This window comes from Micropterus salmoides, unplaced genomic scaffold (genome assembly GCF_014851395.1).
Source record: "Micropterus salmoides isolate LMB-PRFRI ecotype aquatic unplaced genomic scaffold, ASM1485139v1 Ms_hic_scaffold_4, whole genome shotgun sequence".
In the NCBI taxonomy this organism is placed as follows: domain Eukaryota; kingdom Metazoa; phylum Chordata; class Actinopteri; order Centrarchiformes; family Centrarchidae; genus Micropterus; species Micropterus salmoides.
This window is the reverse complement of record NW_024043372.1, coordinates 10,522,821-10,546,026: the sequence shown is the minus strand read 5'-3', so window position 1 is coordinate 10,546,026 and position 23,206 is coordinate 10,522,821. Positions and strand designations below refer to the sequence as shown.

The 23,206-nt window shown below is 41.9% G+C and overlaps 1 protein-coding gene, 1 long non-coding RNA gene and 2 pseudogenes across 2 annotated transcripts; all 4 read right to left on the bottom strand.

Annotated features, from left to right (window-relative positions):
• Positions 1-2: 2 nt before the first annotated feature.
• Positions 3-1,862, bottom strand: LOC119885523 (annotated as a pseudogene).
• A 1,241-nt stretch (positions 1,863-3,103) lies between these two features.
• On the bottom strand, positions 3,104-3,598 carry LOC119885841 (annotated as a pseudogene).
• Positions 3,599-7,283: 3,685 nt separating this feature from the next.
• On the bottom strand, positions 7,284-21,305 carry LOC119885464. Its single transcript, XM_038695508.1, has 6 exons — positions 20,316-21,305; positions 16,787-17,010; positions 16,327-16,429; positions 15,613-15,708; positions 14,178-14,692; positions 7,284-13,183 (listed from the first exon to the last, which is right to left on the bottom strand). Exons 1-6 carry the CDS (start codon positions 20,355-20,357, stop codon positions 11,749-11,751), a joined length of 2,415 nt encoding a protein of 804 aa, XP_038551436.1. The 5' UTR covers positions 20,358-21,305; the 3' UTR covers positions 7,284-11,748.
• Positions 21,306-22,587: 1,282 nt separating this feature from the next.
• LOC119886644 lies at positions 22,588-23,083 on the bottom strand. Its single transcript, XR_005441526.1, has 2 exons — positions 22,834-23,083; positions 22,588-22,738 (listed from the first exon to the last, which is right to left on the bottom strand). It is a non-coding gene; the product is annotated as an uncharacterized LOC119886644 (long non-coding RNA).
• Positions 23,084-23,206: the final 123 nt, after the last annotated feature.

The following is a 23,206-nucleotide window of genomic DNA, read 5'->3' as shown; positions in this document are numbered from 1 at the left end:
TGTTTGTTTATTCAACAAGGCACAATGAGCCACAGGAAGTGAGAAAACTTCAACTAGAGGTGATGATACATCACAACAACAACTTGTAGTTTTCTACATGACACACTGTACTCAGAGAGAGTAAAGGAACAGCTGTCTTTATAAAAGACAATGATTTACAATATTTGAGGACACAGTACTCACTGTCCTTTGAGATTTTTCTCCCAACAGGATTCAAATTGTTGCATTTAGTGAACAAAAGACAAAAATAGTAATAATCTGACCTTACAACAGGTCACATTGTTCTTAATAAAAAATGAACTTAACTGATTCTCAAAATGTATAAAATTACATTGCCACTGGAAAACTGTGGCACTGTGAGATTGAACAAGCCTTTAACAATAAAAGGATAAACATATTGATCTTAAAACAGATCGTTCATCAATAATCACATAAAGTAAGGGAAAGTCCATTATGTCCACCAAAAGGACAGTTAAAATTTTGGATCAATTTAAAATCATCAGTACCTTTCAAGATGTAACAAATATCACCATTGCATTATATTATACCAACACACGACACAGTGGAGCATAAAAGTATCACAGCAAAATTATGACCTCAAGCAAATTTTTTTGAAAAAAGGATCAACATTTCGAACTGGCGACTTGTCCAGGGTGTACCCCGCCTTTCACCCGATGTCAGCTGGGATTGGCCCCAGCTGCCCGCGACCCTGTATGCAGGATAAGCGGTTTACGATGGTCGGATGGATGGATCAACATTTGGATCTTAGAAGAGATCAGTTTTGAGTTATCAGAGAGATTTAAGTGAAATAAAGTCCGTTATGACAATATGTCATAATACCATGGCATTAATTACTACCAATACATGATGTACAGTGAAGTATAATAATAATTGTTGATGCAATCAGATTTGGTTCATGCAAAATGCATGACAAGTCGTTCTCTTTCTAAACTTGAAAGATATTGTCGCTGTCATTTCCTTAGGAAACGTCATCATGCACAAAGAAAAAACAGAAAAATGCTGCTTCTGTACATACAGAAGAACAAATCTAAAAAAAATTCAAAGAATTCAGTTCAGTAATCTTTGACCAATGTGGTCATCTCAGTTTGTCTGGTACTAACTCCAGTCTGTAGGTGTCTACCACGGCCTCCAGGGGGCGCTCCTGGCCAGACTCTTCTCTTTGATAATGCTGGTCTGGACTGTGGAGCTCAGAAGAGAGAAGTCTGCCTCTCTCAGCGTCTTATCAGAGGAAGACTGCAGCTTGTTGAAGTGGTTCACAAGTCTTCTCTGGGACTGTGTCTTCACCTGTTCCCTGGACAGGAAGTGGTCCACCTCTCGGACACACCTGGAGTAGCCATGATCGACAGCTGCTGAGTCCACAGCTTGATTCTGCTGCTGCAGTCATCTCAGGACACAAACTGTCATCTCCAGGATGTCTGCTTTCTCCAGCTTGGAGTCTGGCTGCTGTTTGAGGAACTCTGGACCCAGGAGAGACTTGAGCTGCTCAATGCTGCTGTTGATTCGCTCTCTGCGTAACTTCTCCACCAGAGGCTTTCTGAGTTGCAGAAAGAAGAACAAAGTCATTAATACACTTGTTCTGCAGTATAATGTTAGCATGAACAAAAACAGACTCTCATGAATTACATTTAGTCTCCATGAATCTTCAGTTTACCTTGTGGGTCAGAGTCAGGTGCTCCTGAGAACCGGTCATTGCTGCAGTGATTGTAGGTGCCATGGCTGGATCTCTATGCTGTAGAGGTCTCTGTTGAGAGAATCTGATCTCTGCTGGCTTCATCCCTCCTATTTATAGTCCCACATCTCCATATGAATGTGTGGGTCCTGGTCTGGCTGGAGTTTCTCACAGTTTCAGCCAATCAGAGAGGTCAGTAAGACAACAAGGGATGCAGCACGCTGAATGCTGTTATTGCCTGGGGGACAATGGTTAGATCTCAGGGGAACAGGTGGAGGACTGGGGGGAGATGGAGGGAGACTCTGTGTGATTCTGGGAAAGTGGTGACCCTGTAGAGAGAGCAGATCTGCTGCCTGATGCTGGGATCAATGACTTTGACTGAGCACACACTGATCATCTCATCACACACGTGGGTGACTGACAGTTAATTGCATCTAGGGTAAAGACTTCATAGCCTACTTGACACATAGCATTTTTTTTGTCATTTATTTAAATTTAGCATTAAATGCTGTATTTTAACCACAACCTAAACTCTAGCAAATGCGATTAATGCAATTTTCTTTCATTTTGTCTGATAATTCAATCAGATTTTTTTCTTTTCTTAAAATTCAACCTTTTGTTTTGTTGAACATCACTTTTATCAGATATTACGCATTATTTCCATGACGTATTTAAAAGATATTCAAAAAAACTTGAGAACGACGATCATTCTGCTGTCCAGATGTTGCACATTCTTCTGGCTTGTGCCTTGTAGTCAGTGTGGGTAGAAAGTTGGTCTCAGTTTCCCACACTGACTCCCTGAATGCTGTGGTCAATGAACAACAAAAGGACTTTAAATGGAGCTTTTGTGACCGATATTGGACGTGCTTTGAAGTAGAACCAGAGCCTGACGTCACCAACCATCTGGAGGGAAAGAACACCATTGGCGTACAGTACAATTTCATTGTAAAGAATCAGCTCAATTGATTTGGAAAGTGATTTTATCAACTTCCGTTCATTGTCGTGCATTTTTTATCCTCTAATCATATTTTTGCCTTTGTATCAGCAACTGTGTAAAACCTTCAGAATGAGGATGGGGGGTTGGGGCAGCTGTTTCCTGAAGTGTGCCAAATCCCTTTGGAGAACAGTCTGCTGCTGGTGGGGTTGAGCCTGCTAATCATGCTAAACTCTGCTCTCCAGAGTTTTCCCACACTCCATCTTTTGAAAGAAATCTAGGCATGTGTCTAAATCCAAATATACCCGATTTGGTTCATGCAAAATGCATGACAAGATGTTCTCTTTCTATACTTGAAAAATATTGTCGCTGTCATTTTCTTAGGAAATGTCATCTTGCAAAAAGAAAAAAAAATGCTGCTTCTGTACATACAGAAGAAAAAATCATTAAAAAATCAAAGAATTCAGTTCTGCAATCTTTGACCAATGTGGTCATCTCAGTTTGTCTGGTACTAACTCCAGTCTGTAGGTGTCTACCACGGCCTCCAGGGGGCGCTCCTGGCCAGACTCTTCTTTGGTGATGCTGGTCTGGACTGTGGAGCTCAGAAAAGAGAAGTCAGTCTCTCTCGGCTTCTTATCAGAGGAAGACTGCAGCTTGTTGAAGTGGTTCACAAGTCTTCTCTGGGACTGTGTCTCAACCTCCTCTGTGGACAGGAAGTGGTCCACCTCTTGGACACACCTGGAGTAGCCCTGATCGACAGCTGCTGAGTCCACAGCTTGATGCTGCTGCTGCAGTCGTCTCAGGACACAAACTGTCATCTCCAGGATGTCTGCTTTCTCCAGCTTGGAGTCTGGCTGCTGTCTGAGGAACTCTGGACCCAGGAGAGACTTGAGCTGCTCAATGCGGCTGTTGATTCTTTCTCTGCGTAACTTCTCCACCAGAGGCTTTCTGAGCTGCAGAAACAAAGAGCAAAGTCAACTAAAAGTTTTAAGTTTCCTTGAATCTTTAATTAACCTTGGGTGGCGATGTCAGATGCTCCAGAGATTCAAAACATTATGAATATGTACACTACAACACTTTTTTTGATTTTTTTATTTTAAGTGTAATGCATGCATGCTGCCTCCAAACCAGAAATTTATTTAAACTTTGTTTTGATCACATTGCCATACATCCCCTTATGTAATATTCATTCTGAAACAGATGAGTAGGTTTTCATTGACCTCTGTCTCTTCTGGACAGATGTCTTGATCTTTTGTCTCATTGAGTCACTTTTCCCTTGTTTCCCACACTTTTCACTGCTTTAACGGGATCAATAGGATCAATATAATGTAAGTGTGTCTCATCACGCATCATATTAGCTGCAATGCGTGGCCTCTTGGAAAGAGAAAAGGTTTAAGGAAACCACTGTCTCCTACAACACCTCGAGCTGATAAAGGCACTAAAGTAAAAACAAAAATAATAATAATAATGTGAGAGAAACACTGAAAATGCTCCCACTGCGTTTGTTGACTAGTAATTAACCACTGCATTTCAAAAAAAGTTTCAAGTCAATCAAGTTTCATCAGTTCAATCAAAATTAGTACTTGTAGATTTCAACTAAAATATATATACTTTATGAAAAGACTATCGTAATCCAGCTGTATCAATTAAATAAGTAATACAAATGCAACAAAGGCCACATGCAGCAGTGTCAAAAAGATGATTATAAGTAGGAGAGACTGGGATAGTTGTAACACGGTCAGTTTCTCCAATCAGGAACAAGATACGAATCACCTGATTCACTCTGCACACCTTCAGTTTAGTCCTTATTCCACATGGGAAAAAGTAACACCCTGTAGCAGAACAGCTATTTATTTTTTGTTATAGCATTGCCTGCTTTGTAGCTAAACTCATCAAACTTAAATCACATTTATTGTGTCTCTATGTAGATATCTTTCATGCAAGTTGTTAGTGTTTTAGCTGTAAGGTAAGCTACTTCAGCTACAAGAGTCTGGGTTAGTTTTAACAACAATGGAAATATTTAGCTGCATTTTATTTGAATTTAAGTATGTGTCTGACACACACACAGTAATTTTTGATTGTTTTATTATCATGTTCAAATATCAAGTGTAAGACCTGTAGGCTTCTCTGAGGTCCCGTGAGGCCTGCACTCCAGGAGTGCCATATGTCTAACACCACAGTTCAAGACAAATAAGCTTTTAAGATTTGCACATTTTGTTAAATTATTATCAAGTTCATTATGCAATGACTGACAGTAATTAAGTCACCCTACAAAAAAGTGTAGTGGGTTATGGGACAAAAATGTTTTTTACAGGGTTTTAGTGGTCTTAGAATGCTGTACTGCATGTTTAAGGTCATGATGGGAAATTGTTATTCTTTGGGGGATGGTGGTTTGAAGGCTTTTGGTTGTGTGTGTGTGTGTGTGTGTGTGTGTGTGTGTGTGTGTGTGTGTGTATGAAGGGAGTAGATGTCTTTAAATGAAAAAATAGCTCTTAATTTAAAAAACAATAAAACCAATACACTTACTTTTATGCATCTAATGATTAATTCATTTAAATGTATTTCAAATCACAATGGCAAAGCAGAGAGAGATTTTCAGATGCAGAGTGAGATGCAGAATTAGGGAAAGGATGAGTGAAAAGGCAGGATAAAAGGCATTGTTTGTGTTTGTTGTGAAGTAAAATAAATTAGAGTCAGGAATTCTGATTGTGCATTTAACTCTTTTCTATCTGCAAAACATAAGGCCTGTGTCAACAGTTGCTTAATGTCTTTGTCATAATTGCATCAAAACTATATTATATATATATTATTAGTTGATGTTCAGTTATTAATGTTTCATTCATCCATAACTAAGCCAGTTACTAACTTAATTTTTTTATATATATATTTTACATGAATAAAGGTTATTTTTTACAATATACTTTCAGTGTCCCACATTAGGGACACACCTGTTCCACCTTAGGTAGTCGCCAGTGGTCTCAAAGAATTTGCACCAATATGTCTGTCATTTCCTTTAGGAATGTGTTATCTGTATTTTCTCTTTTGATTTGATTAGGACGCATCCTGAGGTTTTTAAAATGGTATTGGGTGTTGATTTAATACATTGGGTTCACATCGCAATATGTCCCACATTAGGGCAATTCACCCTACGTGCTTCTGTAAAAACCCAAAGCTAGCGAGGGACGTGTTGCAGGTATTGATTGACGTTTACATTCGCTAGTAGAGCCGAGGGACTGGTTCCACCTATCAGCGAGTGAACACGGCAGCTGCTGGACCTGGACCGAACACTTTGACTATAGGAATACAGTACCGAGGTGGTTTTCTTGCCAGGTCTGGCTCTTGGCACCCCGGGGCTAACCGACCGAGCTAACCAGCCACAGATAGAGAGACAGATAGGCTACAGTTAGCAGATTAACAAAAAGTTAAGCTATCCATCAAGAAACTCATCATCATCCCTTTTGTCTTTGTAGCTGTATTCGGTCCTGTTGATGCTGTGTTTACTGGGAAGCTGCTGTGCGAGGTTACACTCCCTGGTGGGTCCCCTGCCCCTGTCCTGAAAACCTCCAGTGCTTGAGTAAAGGTGTAAACACACATACAGTGTAGAGTAAACACTCCCCAGATGCTCTGACCTCCCAGTACAGGCAGAACTAATTTGACCAGTGGTTGCAAAGCAAACTGAGCTAATAACAGCAGCTAGTAGCTGTAAACTAACTACAGCAACAAATAAAGCGATCTGTCCACCAGAAAACTCTATGAATCACAGAGTTGAGGCAGAGCAGCCAGAGACATCAGAGAGAAAACTAGGAAAAATTTTCTCCTCCATGTTTCTAATATTACTCCATCAAAAATGATCCAATTTCTCCAAAATCTGTGAAAAAGTTGTGTTTTTGTACAGTAATCAGTGGGGCCCGGCCCCAGAAAAACTATTCAGCAGGGTCATATTGAGAATCTTTTCATTAGACGCTAAATTAATACAACAAGTGCAGAATGAGTCATCAACATCTTAAAATGGTTTTCCACTCTCTTAAATATCATCAAGAATACCTACCAAACATATTTTTTGTCATTGTCACTGCCATAGGAATGACATAGAGAAAAGTAATCAGATTACATTACTTTTATTTTGTGGTACTTGGATTACGTTACTAATTACATTTTTAAAGTAACCCTCCCAACTTTGTATCACATTTTGAACGGACTGGCTTAAAAGAGCCCCGAGATACAGACAGAAATGTCAAAAATGTTACATCCATCCCCGGTCTCCCCTAACCTCTTTCTTTTTTCTTTTTTGATTCTGAGCTTTAGAACAGAAGCAGATATCTTGTGCAATTATGTAAAAATAATTTGAAAAAATGCCATCTGCATCCCACATAACCTCATCAAATACTGTCAACAGTTATTTAAGGTGAACTCTGAAGTTGTGTTATTTTAAACCAACTGCTTTTATCCAAACCTTGGCAACCCTCGATGAAATAAGGTCCTGACTTATTTATGTAATGGTTTAGAAATGAATGACCCAACATGAATGATTGTGTGTGTTAATGAAGGGAATGTGAAGCAATCTACATGTAAAATTTGGCCTCAAGTAAAGCCTGAGGGTTACTGTTCATAAACGTCAGAAACATGAATTAAGACACAAAACCCCCATGTCATAGCTAATTAAAATCTCTTTATTACAATCACATGTACATCATCATATTCCAAAAAAGCTTGCTGTTGTGAAAAGTACCCTTGCACAGACAGATGGAGGTGGTGTTGCAGGCTGGATGGAGGGATTGTCAGATGGAGTAAAATTAGTGTTGAGTTCCCCAGCAGCAAGTGTCTCCGCTCCAGTGTGCTTTTAATTTTGCATCACGAGGACAGCAGCGCTATTTTCAGCTCTCTGTGCCCTTGTGTAACGTAAGCAAAGAAAGTGATGGGGGAGGTATCTTTCTTCGTCATCCATTATTCAGACTGTTTGAGTCACAGCCGAGAGAGAGGGAAAACGTGAAAACCAACATGGTGGTGGTGGTTTGATTCCACGTCTTCCTCTTCTGATTCCAAGTGTTTTAAACAAACAGATTGAGATTTCTGTAAATCCTCTTTTCCTCCGTCTTCTAAAGAGTCAAATGAGAAGATGGGTATCAGTTTCATGTCTGTGCATCCCATACAGACATAGACTGTGCTTAGCTAAGCACAAAGACCGGAAGCATAGGGAAACTGCTGGCCTAGGTCGATCAAAAGAGAAAAACTCCAAAGCTGTCTGATTTAAACAAACCGGTTGCTTAGGCCTGGCAACCCCACTACAAGGACAAAACTTTTTAAGTGGTGCATGCAGTCACTACACCCAGCTTAGCCTGATTTCCAGACTTCACTCTCACATCCCTGATTTGTTCAGTATTTTAAATATGTCTGGTGTTGTGCTGAGTGACGACTATATCCTTGCTTGGAAAACAACCAAGTCAATGTAGGGTGGTGATCACAAATTGGAATGTAAGAAGAATTTACACAAAAAATATCCATACCACACACACACACACACGCACAGATGCACAGATGTAAAAAATGAAATTTTACAACGGCTCTGCTCTAATCAAGTGTCTCAGTAAGCCATGATATTAGTAAGAGAGTTAGCCAGCATGCCAGGACCCTGAAACCAAAGCAGGAAGGAATTCAACCATTATTAATTTAATTATTTACACCTCTGCTTTTCCTACTGTGACATGACATCAAAATGTCTTCTGTGAAAAAGGCCTTTTCTGTTGCAATTTTTTTCCTGCCAGAGAGGAAGTATATCAATCAGCTTCTGTCATTTTGGACTTTGGACTCTTGTGGCATTGTAAAATGTTGGATTGATGACTAGCTTGTTAGCTAACAGGATCATGCAAATCAGACAGCTTTGGAGTAGGCTAGGGACAATAATATCTTCCCCTGCTTCTCTTTGTGTCAACTAATCTAAACAAATCCTGTAAAACCACAACTTTTAAATAAGATTAAACATTTAAATCGGACAGCTTTGGAGTTGTCCTGGACACAGAGATAAAACTGATCCATCTGCAACATCTGACTCTGGAGAGCACAGAGACTCATACGGTTTATCTAAAATGTTGCAGTGTTCCTTTAAGCAGCAGAGTGTCAGTGATCCTACTCATAATTCATGGATGCCACATTTAACATTCAGAACAAACTGAACAACTTTCCATGAATTTTGACAATATTGTGAGTGTTAAACATACTAATACTTCAATGTTAATCTCTGTGCTGTATATACAGCCTCCATAACACAGCTATAAACCTACAGAATCACATGATAAAACTGGAGGTGTCTGATGGCATCAGCATGTCCTGTTACTAACTCCAACCTCACCTGCACCTTGACAAAATCAATATGTACATGTCATAATGACACAAAACAACAGTAAAATTCAATTTAGCCATTTAAAGAGACAATAATATTCACATTTTGTATTCACTCTTTGAAAATTGTAAATAAAAGATTTACCAGCTTTTAAGTAAATTAAGTATATTTTAAAGAGCATATAAACTGTTCACATGGTTTTGTTATACCATCACAAGAAAAATATTGAAATATGTCCAACACAATGACAATGAACTGATTTTTTCCTCCATAAATTACAATGATAGTTCATAAATAAAACATCAACACAGACTGTCGTTCTATCTACAGTCATTCCACTGGCCTCAGTCCCTGGTACAGAAAGGTAGGGAAAACATTTTGTATAAAAAATTATGTGCAAAAAGTAGTTTTCTTAGGTCCCTCTCATGGAAAACAATGTAAAGAAATATTGTAAATATCTACATAACCTTTGCTCTTGCCATTTTAGATTCTAGGACTACGGTGCACTTGTGGTAACTCGTCACTGTTGTGCATCTGTTTGATTTAAAATGAGTTTTGATGCATTAGATGGAAACCTGACAGGTAGCGCACGCAACACCGTCATTGTTGTATTAAAACTAGCTTGAGGTATTATTGCACATTTTCCCGAACTGCAGACCTGGAATCAGTAGATTTCAGATTTACTCACACTCGCTTTTAGTGGAATGTCAACAATGCTGACTTGAGCTGTGTTGGTCCTGACAGTACAGACGCTGCAGCAGGCTAGACAACCTAACGTACACCCGACTTGAGGTGGATCTTCTTTTCTTTAAAATTGTCTCCGCCAAGTCAACGTATCTCTGTAGATTTCAATAAACGTGCATATGCTGTTACATGGTTTGGTAGATCTGTAAACATCCTGCCAACAGTAAAGATAACGGCAGGAACAGGGAGCCATGAGCCAGGAAGGGCAAGAATTTTGTCAGCAGAAGAGTAAGAATCTCCCGTTATTATTAAATAATGTTTAAAAAAATTACACAATTAAAATTGAGTTCAGCTAACTAAAATCATAAACATTGTTGAGTAGTCCAGACCAGATAATCAGACTTTGTAGCTGATGGTCAAAGACCATTTTTGTATTTTATTTGTAGTTTTTCTAGGTGAAGAGGTGCATAATTCACGTTACCCATGCTCATAAATTGTTGTAGATGCCTTAGCTGCATGTCTGTGGCGGCAATGGTTGCAGGCGAAGCAGCTGCAGCAGCACAATAAACATAATTGCACATTCACTAGATCATCGGCCTCCTGCTGCTGCCCAGCTTGGCAGCCACGTGCTGTTTGTCTGCTGCTAGCACTGTAACCACAACAGATACATTGAGATTAAGTCTAAATTACTTATTGATATCGTATTACCTTTTTTACCTAATATGATATGCTTTTACAGATTTGTATTACAAGTCTGTAACACAATTTGTAAGAGTGTATAGCTCTTTTTAATTATCTGAATCAATTTTATCCATCTTATTTAGATGTGACTGCCAGTGGTGGTGACTTTGCAACCATTGTTTGTCATTTCTTCACTTCTTTTCACCAAGTGGGACATATCGTAGCTGAAATTCCTGATACCTCCAACTCAGAATTACAAATTGGAGTTTGGTGTAAATGTGTTGTCTAATTGAAATGCACGTAAATACGGTCTGCATGATACAACGTAAATACGGCACAAAACTCCACCCAAAACACAGCAGCTGATTTTACATATTAAAGTTGTTGTCGGAATCCTCCGAAAACCACCGTGGCACATTGTTCCCCATCTCTGATCAACATTTGAGTACCATTTTAGTTACAAAAGCTCCCACAGATTGATATTTTAATTGTAAACAGAGTTTCTATAAAAACCATTCAGGATTTGGTATCAAATCTCAGTTTTCATTGTCTCCACTACTACAGTTGATGTGTTCTGTGGCCCTGATGTAAAAGTAGACGTATGTGATTTATTGTTAGTGCACAGCCAGGTACATCACACAGTATTGCTCCCCGAAATCTCATGTTCAGTTGGAGGATTTGAGTCCAAACCCAATTTTTTGTAATTTTGTCAAAGATTCCGTGAAAGAAGTGTAGCAAAGATGTAGCATGAAACACGTGATACAAACATACACGCTCATCCGACCTTGTTCGGTCATGTGTCATTACAAGCGTCATGCACTGACACACACATTTCGTTCGGAGTGCTGTACAATGGTGACACACCCACACATAAAGCTATCAGTTGAGGTGATGTACAGCAATAACAGTGAGGTTCCCTCTCTTGCGCACATTCATTAAAGGAACAGTGCGACATTTCTGTACAACCTTATGTTCTCTGTCTTTCCCAGAGTCATATGAGAAGATGGATATCAGTGTCATCTTCATACGTGGATATCTGAAGTCTGTAAAATACTCTAAGAGGAGCACAGACAGCAAGGTAGCTGGCAAATGGTGCACACTGGGCTGTAGGCGCGTACACTCTGCGCAGTCTTAAGTTTAGGGGTGAAATAAAAACATCCACACGTGTCTGCATGAACATGAGCAGATGAAAATGACATCTAGGTTAGCAGTTTCCCCTTGCTTCCAGTCTTTGTGCTAAACTAGATTAAACTCGTCCCAGACTGTCTCTGTACTGGACATACAGAAATGGAACTGATATCCATGCTTTTCACATCTGCTGGCAAAGACAGCACGAGAGGATTGACCACAAATGTCGTATTGTTAGCTTAACATCACACACACTCACACACAGAGTTACAGTTAGACGTGGTGTCTATGCAGTTAGACGGTGGTGACTGTCAGCAGGGAGCTAGGACACATTATGTCCTCCTGGTTGTCCAGCCTGGTCCCATGAGTCAGCAGCTCCTCTACAGTCGTCCAGTCATCCAACAGCTTCCTGTTCCTCAGACGACTCAGCTTCCTCTGACTCAGCTCCAGGACAGTGTTGCACCGTCCTTCTGCAAAAGCTCCGCTTCCTCTGCTGTCCAGCTTACCTCCATCACCATTAGAGGCTCCTCCTCCTGTGATGGCTCCTCCCCTGCTGATTGTGTCTCTTATAGTCACTCCTCTGGCCTGCATAAGCTGTTGCCTCTGCTCGCGGGCCAATAGGAAGTGTTCCCTTCTCTCCGTTCGGCTCCAGTACCGACCCATCAACATATCGGTATTGGTCTCCTCATCTGTGCTCATCCCGCTGCGTTCATCTGCCAGCTGAGACGCCCGGTCTCTGAGGAGCTGGCTCCTGGAGATCCGTGAGGTTGTGTTGGGTTTGGAGCTTAGATCAAGTTTTGGCTGCAGACCGGAACTGGGATTAGGGCTTGAACTCGCATTGATGTGTCCTTTCTTTGCATCCCATCCAGAGGTAGAGCCAGCCCCTGTGTGGCCCTCCAGGGTGCTGTAGAGACCTCTGCCTCCCCCGCCACCCTGGCACTGACGGCTGGCCGGTTTGGGCCAGGTGTCGTTAACATCTCCAGCCTGAGAAGGGTGAACCAAACTCTGGAGGTGCTGCTGCTCTCTGGCTCGGCACCTCACCAGCTCCTGCTGCCTCTCTCTGTCCATCTCCTCCTGAATCTGTGCCTCCCTCTCCAGCTCTTTCTCCTTTTGCATTTGCCTTTTTTGTTCCAGTTCCCTCTCGATCTCTATGTCTCTTTCGGTCACCATAGGCTCAGCCATCAAGCGTCTTTCTTGTGAGTGCCACCAGTCATGGTGAGCAATCTGTCCATTAGAGCTGTTGTCGTAGCATCTCTCATGGGTGGTGGCACCCCTGATATGCCCCAAAGTGGTGGGGTGTTGTTGTGGTGGGAGGGCCAGGCTTGCTGGGTGGGAAGCCATCACACCTGCCACTAGCTCACCTTCCTCTGGCAGGCCCGGCGGCAGGACATTACATGGCGTGACACCTCCACAGTGGTGCAGAGTTTCTGCACAGTAGGAGGGGGAAGCCGGGTGGCTGGCCCGGCGGCGGTACTCCTGCGGAGGAGGGCGATGGTGCAGCGTTCGGCTTCTCCTCAGCATCCCCACTGAACTGGAGCCCTGGTGGTGCTGCTGCATGGGTACTAGCGGTCTTCGGTAGCTGGAGGGTGTGCTGCAGGTGGAGAGGACTGGGGCAGTCATTCGTGAGACTGCTGCATGGGCGTGGGAGGGGTTAAAGAGGGCCCCACTGCTGGAGCTGTGACGGTTCAGACAGGGCCGGTCAGCTTTATGGAACTGGACCGATGAAACCCTTGAAATACAAAGAGTGAAGTCAACAAACAGCATCGAAACAAGTTTGAGGACATATATATTCAGAAGTCAGGGGGTGGTTTAATAAAAAAGGACTTAATATAGATATTTAAGTTCATCTATTGCACAAAGCTATGAGATTCTTGACTAATTCATTAGTATTTCTGGTAAATTAGCAAACATTTTTAGCTTCAAACTGATGTGACGTCCCTCCCACTGTATGGAGGTTGTCCTGCCAACCTCAGTATTGGCTGAACTGGGAGGGTCGTCAGCTGACTGCGTGCAAATGGGCCCATGGGCTATAAGAGCTCTCTCCCTTCCAGCAGGTTAAATCTTCTTTTGTACTTGTGTGTTTATTTTAGTTTAATAAATTATACTTGTTTTAACCAAGTACCTTGCGTGGACTCCCTCTTTGTCACATTCCCTGAGCCAGTTTATGACACTGACAGCTTTGTTAACTCCAGAAAAACTGAGTTAACTGGTTTTTAACTGCTTGAACTGAGAACCACTTTTAACAGGTTTAGTCAGATTTTAACTAGTTTGAACAAGGGATAAAGTGATTTAGGCTGGCGTTAAATGCCAACATACTTATGTAAAATGTTTTTCAAAAGGTGTAAACATTAATAAAATACTTTAGACTGGTTTTAAACGCGTCTAAACAGGTTTAAATCAGGGACTTAACCGTGCAGTGATTACTACAGTCTTATTTTTAACACATCAACATTGTTACTAAACCACCGCCTGAGCCACATTTTCTTCTGCCTGTCACTGTTAACAGGTGTCACTGATTGTTAAAATGGAAACGTGGTGTTGGGTGACTACATTTTTTGGTTTTGTTTTGCTTTGTTTTTATTTGTGTGCAGCTGACAAACTCATATTAGACAAGTCTTACAGCAAAACCATTCGGATAGAATTTTGTGAAACCAGCCCCAGATACTGTTGCTATGAAATGCTATTTGGTAATTTTTCAGGGCCAGTTTTCTGCCAGCTGCTACCTGAAAAGTCCACGTGTTGGGAGGTCCATGACAGGCCCAGCACCCTCCTCCAGCCCAAGCTGCAGACGCTGACACTGAGGCTGCATGGTCAGGGCCTCAGGGATGGCCTCCAGCTGTTCGCGGTGACTCTTTGGGCAGCTGTCACGCCGCTCCCGCCTCTCACAGGGTTCTCCCTGATGTTGCAGCCTGGCATTGTACAGCCGCATTCGCTTCTCCAGCAGCCTCTGGAAGTGCCTGAACTCCCCGGTGCTCACGCTGTAGAAGCCAGAGTCACTGAGCTCTGAGGAGATAAAGGACTCAGAGGAAGGAGAGCCGCCACCTCCGAAGCCCCCGCAACCCCCTGGAGCCAGGGCCCCATGTGAATGACAATCCTCCAGTCCTCCTTCCTCAGTCTCCAGGCCTGAGAGGTCACCCTGGTGGAGGGAGCCATCAGTCCAGCCCAGTCCACTGTCCAGCTCATGGTGGAGGGGCAGGAAGCCCATCGGCTTCTCCAGCATGAAGTCCTCGTCATCTGTCTGTAACAACACACATCCTCATTTACACAGCTACACACCAAAGCACTATAAACTAAAGAGATAGAATATTTTATTATCTGTGTGTGGGACCTCAGTACATTCTGAATAATGACTATGTGTATCTGTAGAAGTGAGAAACTGTCAAATACTAAAGGTTAGTAGTGAATTTGTGGTCAGAATCTTAGTTTACACAGTACGGACAGTATTAAACCGATGTAACAGAGACGTTTAGTTAAAGAATAAGCCTGCTGATACTATTTTTTTTTTTATTTCTCTAACAAATCCCATGAAAAGACCAAAACCAACAATGTATTAGTCCATCTCTCAATACTTCCTGACTTCCCTACTCTGTCTGTGGTACAAAGCCAACTGGTACCTATTGAACAAGTTAATCTTAAAAAACAGCTCACAAATTCAGTTTCAGTTTGAAGAAATGCTCTGTAATTCCCCAAAACAGCTTGTCAGTGTAGCAAATGAATTGACAGTAACAAGTATATAACATATCACCAGAAATATCTTTTCCATGACAATCCAAAGATAACTATGACCTGGATGACTGAGAACCTTCACAGGTATCTTTTTAAATGACAACAAAAGGTTTTGTAGAAAACAGATTCTCTCAAATCCCACCCTTGTTCCTTATGCACTCTGGTGACAACCGAACAAAATTATTATCTGCAGGATCACTGTAATAAATTTGTGAAGTTATAGTTATAGTCCTCTAATGAGCATAATTTGAAACAATTGCAACAACTGTCACTCTCTACTCCTGTCATTTCTACCCAGAACGAAAAAGCTAGTGAAATACTACATATTGATATTATTTTAGAATTAGTGCTAAAACTCTCTTAAAAAGTCTCTTATTGGCACAGTTATTGCTAAATGACACAAATGGTGATAAACAGCGCAGCTTCGGATACCTGACTGTGGCAGCCGTTAGGTTCTTCTAAGTTTGTATTGCAGCATCCCATCAGGCAGTTCTGTCCCTTTAGCCCACGACCAGTCAGTTCTGGATCCTGAAGCAGTCATGATGTGAGAGAAGAAAATGACAAACAACATAAAGCTTCTGTATGATTATGGGTAGTTGATTTATTAGCCTTATATTTTATGTGCCTGGTAGTGAGCACTATAGGGTCATATGTTACAACTGAGTTAAAAATTTGTGCACAAAATAAAGGTGTGTTGTTCCTGATCATACAGACGAATACTACAGAAGTGGATTAGGATGGAGAAAAATCTATTAATGTTTTGATGTTAATGTATTTGAATTTTTTTCCCAATGTTAAAAGGACACTACAGTCACTGAGTTTGTCTCTTCGATATTTGTTCCTGCAGAACTTCAATGCAATTTACCAAGTTCTACATACTGCATGTGTTCAGTCACAGCTGTGCGGAGATTTTCAACGCTGTCCTCCATGATCTTTTTGTCAGTTATGTTTGTTAAATGCAGCATGGGTAATGTCCAGTCTGTTGATCCCCTGAACCAACCAACCAATCACTCAACAATGACTTGATTGTTGCTGAGACCATAGTGATATCCAATATTTTTTTAGCATATTGATGCAGTTAAATTGTAATATTTATATTCAGTTTAGTGGGCTGTGTGATCGTGTGTGTGTGTTTCTTAATGTCACCTGGTGGCCGACGTCCACAGTGTCACGTGGGGAGCTGGACAGGTAGCTGTACCGTCCTCCATCACAACGATCTTGTGGCAGAGTCAGATGGTTGTAATAATGTCTGAGATGGGCGACAAGAACACAGAATTAAGACATTTTCAAGACTTTTAAAAATCCTGCAGAACTAAAGACTAAGACTTGACTAATATATTAAAGCTGCTGCATGTACAGATGTGGTTCAGCAGCAGCATTAACGATCCAGATTTCTGTCTTGTCCAACTCTGTGTGACCTGTGTGTTTGAGTACAGTCATTTCGCCCATCATTACTGCTGATCATGATAACTTTATACTCACTACCATTCTATTGCATATGGTTTTTTATGTTGTAGCTAACAGCTTCCTACAGAACTCTTACTAGACTGTCCAGGTCCTCATCATATTGTCTTTCTCTGTGTGTGCGTGTGTGTGTGTGTGTTACCTGTCCTGGTAGGAGGGGCTGGAGGCGTTAAGTCCCGCCCCCATTCGTGGTAGAGGCAGGTTGAGGTGCTGCAGGTTGAGGGGTAGGGGCTCCCAGGTTCCCCTGTCTGCCTCGGTGCCACACCCCCTCTGACCCTTGATCTGCATGGTGATTGGACGCTGACTGGCCGCTAGGATCCGCAGAGCATCCCGCTGGCTCAGGTGTGCTAGACTCCGCCCACTCACCTGAGACAAGCAGACAGGAAGAGATGGGGTGTGATGTTAGCCAACACGTGCCTGTTCACACATCCAGTAGACACAGAGCAAGATGATCATCCCATTTGAGTCATGTGTATATCCTCCTGATGAATGTGCAATATTTGCTCTTGTTTTTGCTCTGGTTTGGTCTCAACTCCTGAGAGTCTTTAGCTGCCAACCATCCCAGTGTCTTCAACAGATAGACACTTACTTTGTCTGTCTGGTGTTTAGTGCTGGAGAATAAACAAAACTGTAAGTGTGTCATAAAACCAAAAGGTTGAGTTAAAATAGGCTTAAAGGCCTATTGCAGAGTTGTTGAGAAATCTTGTGGAACAACCAGAGACACTTTACCATTACAATCAGTGGAGCTTTACTATTATTATGTTCTGATCATCAAAGCATCTGATTATTATGAGATAACCTCTGTCTCAATCTGAAACATAGAGAAAATCAGTTTTCACTTGATTCATTTGATGTTTAGGATTTAATGTCAAACAATTTACAAAAGGGTCAACAATGATTATATTACACTATTGTGCAGCAGCTCTCTGCTAAATGAATGTGCATTTTTGGCAGTATTACCATTAGTGGAAGCTACAGTTGGCCAGTATAAGATACATACAGTTGTTCATTGACCATTGTTATTAATAACTGAGCTGGACTGATTCATGGCAATATTGAAATTATATTAGGCCTATATGATTTTTGCATCAATTTAATTTACTGGATCCTAGATGACCTCCAGAGATGGTATGTAATACCTGCACTCCACTTATTTTTCACATGCAGATCAATTCACTGGTCATGATTACCAGAACCACTGGCCCCCCTCGGCCTGTAAAAGTATAATGTCTTATGTGGCTGGAAAAAATAACCCTGATGATGTCATAGTGATGTCATCAGGGTTATCTCAGCTTGGGCTTGAATACTATAAATGTGTAACAGAAAGTGGCTATTTATCAGGCAGGGAGGGTCAAAAATGACAAAATGCTATCCAGATGCATTATGGTCAATGTAGGATTCAGTGTTTGGGGAGTTTGACCCGTGCTAAGAACCATAGGCGACATAGGCGGTTGCCTGGGGTGCAAAATGTCAGGGGGCACCGCAAGAGAAGGTTTTCCACTCAGCACGAATCAACTCTGCCCAGCTGCTGCAACACTGGTGTACGCTGTGATAGTTATTAAGTGCACCTCGCACTGTGAGTCCAGACAGTTGTAACGAATCGTGTCGTTGTGGAGAATTTTGCTATATAAACATCTAGAACCTGAGGCACAGCCTTGCTCTGTTTGGGACATTGAGCTGCTTAAGTTAATATGCATGTGGATTTGCGTGTGGAGTGTTTTCCAGTTGGTTTCGGTTTCACATGCAACATGCAGTCTGTGCACTGTGTCGATCAAGCGGTTTAAAAGGGATCGTTCCAGCAGAGCAAGGTGTCACATGCACATCCCCAAAAAAAAGACACAAAAGAGGAGGGAAGACTGAATCATGCCTGCTGGTGTGCTGACTCGGCAGGGATTTTATTAAAGAGGTGGTATTATGCTTTTTGGCATTTCCCATCTCCTTTATTGAGTTATATATCTTTTTTGTGCATGTAAGAGGTTTGCAAAGTGAAAAAGCCCAAAGTTCAGCCCAAAGGGAGTTCCCATCTCCCACAGAAAGCTCTGCTCTGAACCGCTTGAAAACAGCTCGTTTGTAGTCCGGCCCTTCACTTCCTTTACTTGTGACATCACAATGAAAACGCTAAATAAGATTTTGAACCTGAAAATGAGCATAATACCACCTCTTTAAATTAGAAAAGTTGATTTACAGGAGAAACAAAGGCTATTTAAAAAAGCAATAGCTACAGAATACCTGAAAGCTTTACTGCATTATATATTTTTGATTTGTCACCTGCTGCCTGAATTTTGGGTTTCCCTTTACATAAATGAATACTTTTCCACCATAAATTGAGGCAGAAAAGGCAGAAATTTTCACCAGAATGCAGGAAATTAAGACTGGAATGCTTAAAATCTTCTGGGGGAGGACCCCCAGATCCTCCTCTTCATTTGAGTACCCTCCATCATTGAAACTAAACCAATGGCGTTGCATTTCAAGAAATCTACTCCATAATGCAAAAAAACAGTCTCTGGGTAGACTCACAGTTTATGGAGGGACACATATAGTTTCGGTCTCCCAATTTAGGCTATGATGTGGAGGCTGACAAATATGCTGATCACATTCATTATTGACCATGATTACTGACTTGGCTGTTCATCTATACATGCTAAAATTGTGAGTTTGGAGTTAGGATTGGGCATGGTGGTAGGGGCGCCAATTTAAAATCTCGCCTAGGGCTCCAACATTGTCAGGCCCGTCCCTGCCAAGAACTAAAAGTCAACATTTCTGGCTCTGCTGTACTTTTGTTTTATCCGTCTCTAAGGCTAATAAGTTTATAGAAGTGACAGACTGAATCACTGGAGGAATGCTTTAATCCAACCATGCATTGTGGGAGAACAGCGTCAACGATACCACAATAAAATTTTAGTACGCACGCTGCCATTTTAACTGCACTTCATCCAGTCTGTTTTTTTTACACACTACACTACTAAAAACTCTGAATTAGCAGACATTATGCAACTGGGTCACAGCTCTACCTGCAGACATTATTCCAGTTTGACAAACACAACAGTCTATTTGGGGGATTTAAATAAAAAATGATGAATGTGGACATGGTGTCCATGTTTGCACGACAGGGTTAACACCTATGAGCCAACATGAACCTCATCCTGCTTCACACACACGCACACGAGCCATCAAATTAGACGCATGAACAGAATTGTTAACTCCAGTACATCACAGTCATGAGTCACCCTCTGCTACATTCAACCAGGCACACACACGTACACACACACACACACACACACACGGCATGAACTGAGAAGCACAAAATGGCACCTGTGTGTGGAGACAGAGGACAGCAGCAGAATGACTGTGAGTCTTCAGCAGATGGTGATGACGAATATGAACCACATTCTTGTACAAAATATGAAAATTCTACATATTTGCAAAAAAATAGACAAACTGTTTGAGATTTAAACACACACATTAAATTAGGTTTATTATCCACGCACAAATGCAGAGTCCTGCAGAAATCATTTTGCATCTACATACACACACGCGCGTGCGTGCGCACACACACACACACTCAAACCTGAACGTGTCTGGCAGAGCTCATTTCCATTTTCTTTAAATGAGACGTCATAAAATACACACAGCATCTTTTATAACATTATCGCAGATCTTTGGACGCTCACCGTTTGGTCACCCATCCACGGTCCAGAGAGCCAGCAGCCCATCGTCACGGCAACAGAGGACAGTTGCCTTGGTTCCTATGAAAATCAGCGATGCTGCTGTTTCCTCCAGCAGATCGTTGCTTCCTCCTCCTCCTCCTCCTCCTCCTCGTCACTCTCTCTGTCTATCTCTCCTCAGTGTGCCTTTCACTATCACTCTCTCCTTCACATCTGTGGTCTCCCTTTGTCGTTTCTTTTGTATATCCCTCTTTCTTTCTTTTTTCATCTATTTCTTCAGCGTCTCAATCCTTGCCCCTCCCCCTCCTTCACAGATCCTGATTTTACCATCCTGCACACACACACACACACACACACTCATGTATGCATGCAGTGCTGCAAACATAAAAATATGCACAGGCTGACACAGTGCATTCAGAGACGGAGAGGGAAACACACGCAGTCACAGTGAGAATGGTATCTGATTGGTGGCCTTTTAAGGGTCATCAGCCAATCAGACGCAGCGGTCTCCCTCTGGATGTCTTCCTCTCTGACTGAAACTCCTCATGAAGCTTCGACTTGTGCAGGGGGGAGCCTGTACTGCAGAGATACACACAGTAACAGAGGAAACACGCCATGCAACCATCCATCTTCTAGCTGTTAATCCAGGATCCTCCAGCAGATGCTGCTCAAGGCATTCTGGGAGATGTAGTCCCTCGTGTGTGTACTAGAGGTCTACTGTTTCAGACTGGGCACAAAATATTGGAGAATCGGCCCAAACTCAGTGTGAACAAATTGAGACCCGATCTGGAAGGGGCCAGAGTGCAGTTAGACCTGGTTTACACAACCTGAGGAGACATGATGCAACATAAGGGGGATCTCACACTGGCAGTTTAATCCTGATCCACTGTTTCCAACCCTAAGTGTAACCCAAGAAAGGGTATGCAATCTATTTGTTGACTTACTAGATGTAATGGGCAAGCAAAGCCTTATGAAGCTTTTGGACTTTTTATTTGTTTGTGCTGAAAAAAGATTTGAAACTTGAAGCTCGGCGAGCACAGTGATTCCTGGTGGTTTGTAGCAACTATATCAGCCGTTAACAACAGGGGCCAAAGCACTTCAACACAGATTTGAAAGTTTCAGTCCCATGGGTTGCACACCCTAAGTCTAATAAAATGTTTATTTTAATCTTTAATCTTGTTCGGCTGTAAATGGACATATTATTGTGCAACATGCTAGAATAAAATAATTAATGAATGTTTTGTCCAAACATTCTACATAACAACAATTTGTTTATTAGGAACACGGAGGTTAGATTTATACTTTAATGTTTGTATTTGCAAACAGCATGTTTCTGTATTACATGATATAAGCATTATAGGATGTTTGGCACACAAATCTCAACATGTTTAAAATTTTAAAAAACTGACACACCTGTGGTCAAATGTGGCTTAACCCCTCCCACAAAACAATTGCCAAATCATAGTTTAGCTACTGTGACTAGGCTCAGCAGGTTTGTCAGTCTTTGGATTTCGCCACATGTTGAAGCTGTGTACATGGAGCTGCAGTAAGGAGGATACAATATATGTATACAAAGAGTTTGTGGGTTGATCACCTTGCCACAATGAAAAACTCACAAAAAAGTGTAAGGAATAGATAATGTGTCTGTCTGCTCTGATATGAGCTGCCTGTCCAGCTAACCTAGAGTTATTTCAAGACAATGTGCATGGTCATAGCTAACTTGATTATTTTTTGGTGTTACATCAACAGTGTAAAGCTATTCCTGGAGGTGACTACATCAGAGTTTAATCTAATGTTCTGTCCAGAGCTTTATTTGGTATGGGGGAAGTTCACACTCCAGCAGCTCCAGCTAAACTTGCCTTACATAGCATTACTTTGCCCAAATCATCAAACACTTTTGGGCCCTTTTAACATCAGATTAACGTAAAGGGGTGCAAAACAATACAATAGGTCCTTGATTTCAGATAGTACAGACAAAATCAACTTCTCACTTCTAGCTAATGACCATGGATCTTGTCGGTTAAAATGACAACCGGCACTGGCACACTATAGAAAAGAAAAACCTATTTGGACAAGCAATGCTTAATCTAACATGTTGGTGTCCTGTTTGAATAAGAGAATATGGTCTTAGGAGTATGAACTCTTTGTGGTAAACTTACTGAGTTTGAACTTGGTGACTCACAAGTGAGAAGGGTTTATAACGGTCTATGAATATCACATCGCAAGGGACAACTTTTCCACCTTATGTCAGGACCGGGGCCAGAAACTCAGACCAGAGTTTGAGCAGTGTAAGGATTTATTGAACACAAGAGAGAGACAGGTGTGGCTTGGGGATGGGTGGTTGTTCCAAGGGGCATGTGGTCCTGGTTCCAGAGCTCAGGGGTTTTCGTGGCGCAGGAGGGAATCCGAGTCAGGCATGGGCAGGTATGCTGTGGTCGAGACAGAAAAACACGTTAATACAAATTCAAGGATTCAGACAAGATGCTGATTGTTCAGACTGGGCAACAGGCTGGCATGTTCGTACTGTGTGGTACAACAATCCAGCAGGGACTGGAAGGTTGGGCTGGTCTTTTAAGGTGGGTTGATTGTAGGCTGAGGCACTGGTGTGCTGATTAAATGGATGAGTCTCAGGTGCGTCAACAGGAGCTCAGGCAACCACGCCCACCAGCAGCCGCAGAGCATGAGGGAGGAAGCAGAACACAGAGGGACAGACAAAAACCAAAACACACCAAGCACACCATAAACGCCCCAAGGGGAAAATAACTCAAAACTACAATCACCCACACACATCCCAACAGGAAGGTCAGGGTCACGACCGGGGGTTAATGTGAACGCAACTCTCACTCTGATTGGACAGCAGGCTGGCTCCCACCACAGGCCGCTGTCCAATCAGTCCT

Coding starts and splice junctions, on each gene's coding strand:
- LOC119885464 (XM_038695508.1), bottom strand. CDS start 20,357: ATGGGCTGCTGGCTCTCTGGACCGTGGATGGGTGACCAAACG. Junction 16,430..16,786: donor AGCCCCTCCTACCAGGACAG/GTAACACACACA, acceptor CGCCCATCTCAG/ACATTATTACAACCATCTGA. Junction 13,184..14,177: donor CCAACACGTGGACTTTTCAG/GTAGCAGCTGGC, acceptor TTGTATTTCAAG/GGTTTCATCGGTCCAGTTCC.